The sequence below is a fragment of the Halyomorpha halys genome, unplaced genomic scaffold, assembly GCF_000696795.3.
Source record: "Halyomorpha halys isolate HHAL.00 unplaced genomic scaffold, Hhal_1.1 Scaffold387.1, whole genome shotgun sequence".
Taxonomy (NCBI): Eukaryota; Metazoa; Arthropoda; class Insecta; order Hemiptera; family Pentatomidae; genus Halyomorpha; species Halyomorpha halys.
In genome coordinates, this window is record NW_027108721.1 from 1,058,819 (window position 1) to 1,067,853 (window position 9,035).

General features: G+C 28.0%; 2 protein-coding genes across 3 annotated transcripts in view; one reads left to right on the forward strand and one right to left on the reverse strand.

Annotated features, from left to right (window-relative positions):
• Positions 1–1,163: 1,163 nt before the first annotated feature.
• LOC106682073 (ADP-ribosylation factor-like protein 2-binding protein) lies at positions 1,164–8,788 on the forward strand. 2 transcript variants are annotated; one of them, XM_067047018.1, is made up of 7 exons: positions 1,164–1,346; positions 1,472–1,567; positions 3,918–4,024; positions 4,111–4,196; positions 4,273–4,369; positions 5,714–5,865; positions 6,066–8,458. In XM_067047018.1, exons 1-6 carry the CDS (start codon positions 1,313–1,315, stop codon positions 5,783–5,785), a joined length of 492 nt encoding a protein of 163 aa, XP_066903119.1. In that variant the 5' UTR covers positions 1,164–1,312; the 3' UTR covers positions 5,786–5,865; positions 6,066–8,458. The 2 variants fall into 2 exon arrangements, with proteins under 2 accessions (XP_066903119.1, XP_014278211.1); XM_014422725.2 differs by lacking the exon at positions 6,066–8,458 and adding an exon at positions 8,602–8,788 and having other exon boundaries at positions 1,165–1,346.
• LOC106682072 (nuclear pore complex protein Nup93) overlaps positions 8,760–9,035 on the reverse strand; it is an 18,094-nt gene continuing 17,818 nt past the window's right edge. The window contains exon 17 of the mRNA XM_014422724.3: positions 8,760–8,999. Coding sequence (XP_014278210.1) covers positions 8,880–8,999 — 120 coding nt within the window. The 3' untranslated portion in view covers positions 8,760–8,879. The remainder of the gene's footprint in view (positions 9,000–9,035) is intronic.

The following is a 9,035-nucleotide window of genomic DNA, read 5'->3' on the forward strand; positions in this document are numbered from 1 at the left end:
ACTATAGAATATATAAAAAAAGAACAACTATCGTAGATCTTAATATTTTTTTTCATTTGGCTGTCTTGAGCCCTAAGAGTTAAATTACCTCTTGTTTATTAGAGCTCGCTCATAAAAAAAAATAATAATAATAATAACTAAGAACTATCACATACCTGAGTTTCTCCAAGAATCTCTTTTACTGGTGTTGATTCAACTTCCAAATCTCCAACTTTCTCCTCAGTATCAGTCTCTGCTTTAGGTTCAGTTTTCTTGATGTAGGCTTTACGAATCTTCGATTTTTTCTTAGAAGGTGGGATGTCATCTTCTTCCTCCCTTACGAATTCAGGGTCAGAATAATAGTTTTTAACAACAAACATTGATTCTTCAGTTGAAGTGAAATCACACTGAACCCCTAGAGTGGTGTGTTTCAATTCATCAGAACTATTTGTCTGTGATTCCAAAGTAAGAGAATTTGAGACATTTGGTTGTGCCATTGTCAATTTTGGTATTACTAAAGGAAAAATAGTTTTTATAAATGAAAAGTTATTACTTCCTTGTCCTCTAATGACCCACTCACTTATTAGTTCAAAATAAGGTTTACTTGAAGAGGATTTTAAAAATATCTTGTGCTTATTAAATACCCTTAAATAAAACATTAATTTGAAAATATCATTGAAACCAAAGGTGTAAAAGAATTTATTCACAACACTTAATTAAAATTAACCACATTCATGCAACGTTAATAAAGTAAATTGAATTTAAGAAGTCTTAACATCCAAATGTTAAGGTTAAAATACTAGGAAACCGGCGGGCAACACGAGTAACTACCATATGTTTTCAGATGACATTTAAAAACTAAATAGTTCCTTTTAAATAACTTTTTGTTTACCTTGGACACAATATCTCTCTTTATTTTAATTCAAATAAAGTACAAGTTCATTCACTTCACAGAAAATTAAATAAATCGGGGTTTATTTCTATTTCTATTAACTTTCGCACCTTTCAAATAATATCATTCTAAAATTGTGCATTTCCCTTCTTCAATTATTAACAACTTCCTTGTTGAATTTTTATTATCATAGTTACTTTTTATAATTTTTTTTTTAAAGTGTAGATATAATTAGTTATTCTTGCAATTAAAAAAATATTAAGTACATTTAAATTATTTACATATCATAATTAAGGCTTATTTTAACCTTAAACCAAAGTTGAAATATTTTATATAATAAAACTTTAGATTTAACTGTCATTGCACTATTGCTAGGATACGGAACTAGTATTTTCTGAATGGAAAAGTTGATAGTTGAACTTGTTCTAATAAGAGTGTAAAATGAAAAGATATGCCAGTTTTCAAAATACAAAAGGTATTTAAGGAATTAAATTTTAAAATTATTAACGTGATTTAAAAAATTAGAAATCTGAAAAGTTTGAACTAAATTTAAGTATGACAAAAATTTCAATAATTTAGTCAATATCCTCTTTTAATTAGAAACAATAACCAAGGATGAACTTAGCCCAGATGAAAATGCTAGCCCTTTATCAACATTTGATGTCATTATTGGTCATATAGAAGACATTCTAATAGGTAAAAGCATTCTATAATGTTAATTTTACTTTGAAATTTATCTCCTAAATTATTTTTCAAACAATACTTATTTATGGTGGATCATGTAGTTTATCAAGGAGATGGTTCCGATTTTAGTTACAAATAAGTAAAATTATGGTAAATATGTATGTTATATCTGACCTCACCTCCAGACCATGTTCGTCTTGATGTTTTATTTTTAAATATTTCTTAAAACTTATAATGTTTCTCATCTCTGGAGGATTGTGCAAATCATCAGTTCTGATTATTTGTTTCAGTATTTTATGTGTATAAGATCTATAAACTCTTCTTTTAAATTGTATTAATAATCAAGTGCCATTTGAGATGATTTAGTATTACATCTATTAATATATTAGTACTTCGTGTTTTAATTAATAATGAAACGCCACTATGTAAAGGAAATTTTATATGTTCTGGTATTGGTGGCACAATTTCAAAATACCAGTAAGGGTTGTAAGATTGAACCAATTTCCAGTCATATTTTAAGTATGTATGAATATTTAAATTATATAGATCTACTCACACATTGTAGCATAGGTAGATATACTCCTTATTACGAATTGATATTCTGTCCTCTAAGCAGAGGTTTTGTTGTTAGTATGTGCACATTAACCCTAGTATTTCACATTGGAATATCAAGCTCATTTGTAATTTTATTTATGATATTCAAATTAATTAGGGAATAAAATAAGTGATATGCACATTTTTGGTTGTTATTTTCTTTATATTTTATATTTAAATTACAATAAGTTTTTCCTATCTAAATTAATAAGAATGCTGTTTTTCATAAAAATGCTCAATAGGGAGAAGACAAGTTACAACTGTTGTTCTTTTAGAAAATTAAATCTCACATCTTTTTATGTGATACATTTGATTAACCCATTGACAGTCTTATTGCTAATTTAAGACAATTTTTTTTTCAGTTACCTGATACTGAAGAAACTAAATATCTTATTTCTGTTTATTTGTTAACAGACTCCTTTGTATTGGTGGTCTCTTGTTAACTCGTTTGCATAAAATCCTTTTAACTATCATTGCTATTTATTTGTGTTTATATTTACTCACAAAAAGGTTAAGGAATTTTTAATCCATTAACTTTTCTAGTACCATTTTCTTTAGTGCATATCTTTTTCTATTATGGATATGTGTAATTCTTTTTAACTTTGGATTTATGATACTTTTAATATTCTTGTTTTGATGAGATTGGCATACAAACAAATGGGTTGCTTATTGATTTTTGAGGCAAGGTCTGTTCATTCCATAGACGTTGGGAAATATTTGAGTATTTGTTTATGTTCAATACTTTTATAATAATAAGCTAGTCAAAAATAGTATTACATATAGGATTATCACCATCCTGATTGCTTTCAAATTCAGCATCAATATCAATTGGCAATTGAATTGTTAGATAAGAAATATATAAATCATTTGCCTTCTAATCAGAATCTTGATAACAACACTTATTTCCTCTAAGCTGGTTAATAAACTTTTACAAGCATAGTTTTGATAAGAATTTTAAATAAGAATCTTTCTATTACTAAAGGTTGATTTATGATACTGATACCCAGTTACTACACATAAGTTAGCCATACTGACCCATAAAAGGAATAAATGCATAAAACAAGGATCAGTTTATAGTGTTAAATACTCATATTCTTTCAGCTTTTTTTATTTTTTACTTAATCTCAATTGTGTATATTTATGTATTTTTTAGTTTTTTTCCATGGCCTTCATATCTATTGTTCTGGCTTTTGTCATCAAGGGGTATATTATTAGGTTAGGCCAAAGAAGTCACTTGGAATGGTAGACGAAATATTGGAAAGAAAAGAATATACTCCTTGGAGAAAAAAGGCAAAATTTATTTTATTTTTTTCACAATCTCTCTACAATTGAAAAACTAATTATATGCTTGTATAAAATATCTATATATATTTTTATAATAAAAAATCTACTGACTTCTCATTATATCACATCAATGTACTATGAATTGTTTATTTATTTGATTCTCACCTCCTTGTTTAAGTAACAAATGTAAAAGATTATATATTTTTGACTTTGTTTTATTAATTTACCTTAAAATTTTTCTCAGAATAAATTATGAGCACAAACCTAGGGCTCAATGAAGTAAAGCAATTATTCAAAAAATTAAAAGTAAAACATAAAGAGCTTTTTTGGTCTCATGAAAAGTACCTGTATTCACATCCGTTACTTAAAAGTGGTGGCAATGTAATATCCTCTCAAAATGTACTCATAAATTTCTTGTTGTGTTCAGGAAATTATTTTTATTTTTTAATAAAGGAGTATTTTTCATGTTCTTCATGAAATAAAGATGAAGAATTTTTGGAATTACAAAAATGTATTTTGGAAAAGCACTGTGAGGAATTCGATGAAACGGAAGAAAACAAATTATGTTACACTTCTGTTTTTGAAGAATATGTAAGCAATTTTAAGTCCATGGTAAAAGTTAGCTCTGACTGATATTTATAATGAAAATCAGTCACGACCAATTTTTTCTGTTACAGGTGTCTATCATGGAAAGCTATATTGAACAGAGGTTGAAAAAAGAAATAATTGGTTTTGATTTAGAAGAGTTTTATGAAGAATTGCAGTATGTAATTTTTTTCTGAAATATGACTGATTTACTTAATTTTGAGGATATGATATGTATTTTCTTATTTTCACAGTAAAAGAAGAGATTCCTTGGATGGTGAAGTGTTTGAAGTACTTTATACCCTTTCAGATTTCATAGCCTTCAAAGAAATGATTTTGTGCTATAAAAATGTAAGAAAATCAAATAAAAATTTTTAGAAATAGTTAGAAGTAATAACATTATACATTGAAACTAGAGAACTTTCTAAGATATATGAGGGTTTCTGAATGTATGTGTTTCTAGGTTGAAATTTTTTTTTATTCTTTATATTTAGGCTGATAATCACCTCATGAGAACAATTTTACACTATTGTATAGTTTGTATCGAACTGTCAACAATGGTTGTGGTCATTGTTGCTGGACAAAAATATTGAGGCAGTTGTTGGTTGCTGCTGCACACTAGTCCATGACCTTCATCCATATCATATGGGAGTTTAAGGTTTTTTAAGTCTGTTGTTGCAGTGATGATTCTGGGTCGTACCATATAATATAATAGGCTGATTAAAAATCTGACTATGCCATTTGCATTTGGCGTTTGTTTGTTGTTCTATCGGCCTTTTGCAATGTTCACTCCAAGAAATCTCTGCAACAAGTAGTTGTTTTCTGACCATTCAAATTCTCCATGTATTCTTCAAAGGAAAACATATGAATTATCCCTGAGCCAAGTCTTCTTACATTACTGTGGCAAATTGTCATTCAGAGCTTCACTGTTTGAGGTGTCTCCAATAACTGTCTTGTAGTCACTATCCAGTGTTAAGTTGAGCTTCTGACTTTTAAGGGTAATATCCATCATCATTTAACTAGCCTAACAATCTAGTTATCCGGATGACCGATGAAAAATTTCAATACCATATTTCATATCTAGCTCCAAACACACCAGTCAATGGCCCAACTACTACCTTGCCTATCTTTGGGAATTCATTGATATATTGATTACTTCATTAAAATCTTCTTTGTCTAATTTTAAATAATGTCACCACCATCGTTGAGGTCATTTTGTCGTTATTCATATTGGTGTCAAGGTTGTAGGCTGTTTTTTTTCTCATCACATTATGCTCATTATTTTGTTTTTTAAAAACCTAACGAAGGCCTACAATTTAGACCAAAATGTTGGCATAAATAAATGTATAACTTATTGGTGTTAGCTCTGACTACACCCCGGCCAACTTCATTATTAAATCTGCTGTCAGCTATATTCACATCATTAGTAAAACTTTCTGTTTCGTAATTATCTCATTCTTTTCATATACCCAAAGTTAATTAATGCCCATTTGAGATACTTTTAAGAAGAATTTAAATTGTATCTGTGCTGTTGCACATGAATAAGTAAACTTGTCTTCAATATGTTGATCCCATCAGTATAACAATTTAATCATGATCTGGACTTTGAAATCTTTGTGAGAGGGAGAGAACTTGTGGATTAAAATATTAATTTATTAGTCAATCTGGTTTACGTTTAAATTGAATTTATTTCAGGCAAAGGATGGTAAAACAGCTGATTTTTCACAATGCATTTGTGTCAAAGCCATTTCACTTCAAGATTCCTAATTTCATCCTCAGTAGGAGGATCTCTTGCTTATTATATTATAGAAAATATATCCAGATTCTTAGTAAGCTACATGCAAAAGGTATATTACTATTTACTTAAAAAGCATTTATCTAAATACCTTATTTTTTTCAGCAAAACTATAGTTTTTTAATGGTAATATTAAATTAATTAATAGATATTATATCAATTGAAACTTCTTCATCATGAAGAATTTAAAATTTCCAGTGTTCAATTTTTTTTTTTGTTTAGTTAAAACTCTTTCATGCCTATCTATTAAAGTTTCAGAACACATATACATGGTGGACTCTTATCAGATCTGACATTCCTCCTCCAAGTTACATTCACCTCTTTTAGAGTATTTGTAAACAGAATTGCCTATTTTCTAAATCAAGTTCTTTAAAAAAAAAAAATGTGATATTTTGATAAAAAATTCAACACAATCAGTTCACTTAAACTCGCTCCTCGAGTTTTTCAAGGATCTAAGGAACTAACGTATTAAAAGCAACCGATCCAATACATTGACTGAAAATTTTGAAGTTATTATGAATTTTCAGTTAAGAAGTTTTGGAATTTGGTGAATCAGGGATTCAGCACTTTAAATTTAACTCTCGTCATTGAATAAAATAAAAGTCAGGATTTCTAATACAATTTGGTATATGTAATTACAGAAATGTAAACTTCGGATTTAAATTATGGTATGAATGTTTCAAACTGTTTTGAAATTTCCAAAAATCAAAAGATACCTCAAAAATCCCAAAGCAGTTCAGTTTCAAATGAATAGATTATTAGAAATTCGGACTCCTTGTATAAATTGGTTCACATTAATCTGTGTATAATGATTAAAAGAATTATTCTAGATTATAGGTTATTTAATTTCACTAGGAGCTTAAAACAGAAGTCATGAATACAATGTACACCTGTAAATCAACTCTAAAATCCTTTTTACAAGCAGCACTTATCAATATATGCTCTGACCTTCCGATAACCAAATTCAGAAATTCATTTCTTCCATTTCAGCTCCAAAATATTTCCCCTTCATCTGTTCTTTCTTATTTTATCACTATTTTTCCTGAAACTGGGGTTAATACATTTTTTAAATCATTTTAAGTTACCCTACCACAAATTCTATTATAGTAATCTGTAATTGACACAAGTATGTGACTAAGAAAGTTGAACACATATTTCTTCTTAAATGATGTTCTAATTGTTTTTATCAAATTTATGTAAGTCTCATTCATTAGACTTAGCTCTAAATTATCACAAACCATGTTCAAGTGTAAAAAAAATTAAAAGAAAAAGTGTGATTAAAAAAAAAAAAACCCATGTTCAAGTGTAATTAAAAATTGTAAAAAAAAAATCATTCATCAAATTTATTCCATTAAACTGATAATTTCTTCTCTTTCTAATTTTTGGGTTGGACGTCAATGAACAAAACATTGTTAGGCCTAATAAATTAATCAATTAAAATTAATAAAATTCTTTTAAATCCCACAATTAATTATCACTTACTTCCAACCTTTTGGCACACTTTGCAGGCCAATAAAGATGGAAATCGTAGATGTAGAGATAGTAAAATATATCCTACTTTTGTGATATAAAACTATTTTGAAAATAAATTTGCCAAGAATGCAGAAATTTAATGTTATATATATATTAGTCAAACGTAAATGATTGACTGAATTATTTCAAATTATGAAGATGGTTGAGGTACAGTCAGAAAAAAACAAAAAATAGCTTAAAAGAGAGCATAGAGCTTCATCAGGGCTAAAAAAGATACAAAAACATTTTGACTTAGTAGGAAGATACAAAAAAGTAAATTAAGGTAGGGTTAAAATTATGTAAATATCAGTGAAAAGAAGACTATGAACAAAAACAATAAATAGTTATAATATAGAATAGATAATAAGAATATTTAAAATTAATCATTTTTATGATTTTCATTTGGCATAAATAAATAAGTTTTTGTTTATTTGTGTATTTTTTGCTGACTGCACCTCCCCCCTACCCGACCATCTCCTCAAATTAAATAAATGAAAATTTTTAGAGTACAGTATTAGAGCAGAGGTACCCAACTTTTTTTTTTGCCAGTGTAGCCCTCTTGGTAGTAGTGGTTTTGTAGAACCACTATTATAGAGGGCAGAGGCAGAGTAGGGTTTAATCATATTTGGTTCAGTCCATAACCTTAGTCATATTACCCTTATCAATCCTATTAACTAAGATATGATTATTTGATCTGAGAAAGGATTGAGTAAAAAATAGATCTTTGAAAAACAGGAAGAAACAGAGACGATTAGGATGGAGGTGATTGCATATGAGGTATATTGCTAAAACAGATGCGAATCATCTCCCTCTCTTTAATCTTTAATAACTCCAATAAATGTATTCTATATCACTGATAAGGTGGATAAAATGCTTAGCACAGTTAGAAGTAGATAGCAAAATAAGGACCTAAATAGTGAGGAAATAAGGAAAAAAATATTTTGAGTATTTATGTGAAAATATGCTGCTACCCTTTTAGGTGAATATAAGAATATTATTAATTAGTGAGAGTTCATGCAGTTCATTAAATTTTTTTCTCCTGTGGTTGTCACTTAGCTCACAAATAATTAAATAAGCATCTAAGTGTTGAATTCTCAACTAAATAATATAATTTGGTTGTCTTATAATGTTTTTGTGAGAGTCAAAAATAATAATAGTAATAACAATATCATATGTAATAAAACATTTTCATAGCTAAACTGAATTGATTCATCTTACTTTTTCTAATTATTTCTGAGCCACTCATAGAATACTTACTTGATTACTTTATTTGCAGAAATCACCAATTTTTTATTTCCTACAAGGATTTAAATTTGTTTATGAGTCGTCAATGAGTGCTGAAAATAATCTAACAGTAAGCTGTTCAAGATTTCATCAATCCAAAAAGAAATCACAGAATCAAGCACATATATTTTGATTTATGGAAAACTCAAATAAATACTACAAAAAATCTTTTATTAACATATTATAAATACAATTTTAATAAAAATATTAACAGTTAAGAAATGTACAAAAATTGGTTTAAAATTCATGTTTGATATAATGATTGATTGTTCAAGTCATCATAATTTCAAGATGTACCAGACGGCTGTTAGTGTCTCCAGGCATTCTGTAAGGGATTGTTCCAGCAAAACTGGTGAGGAGACGAGCTCTTTCTCGAATAAAGCTAAGTTGCTAAAAAATAAAAAATAAATAAATAAATAAATATAT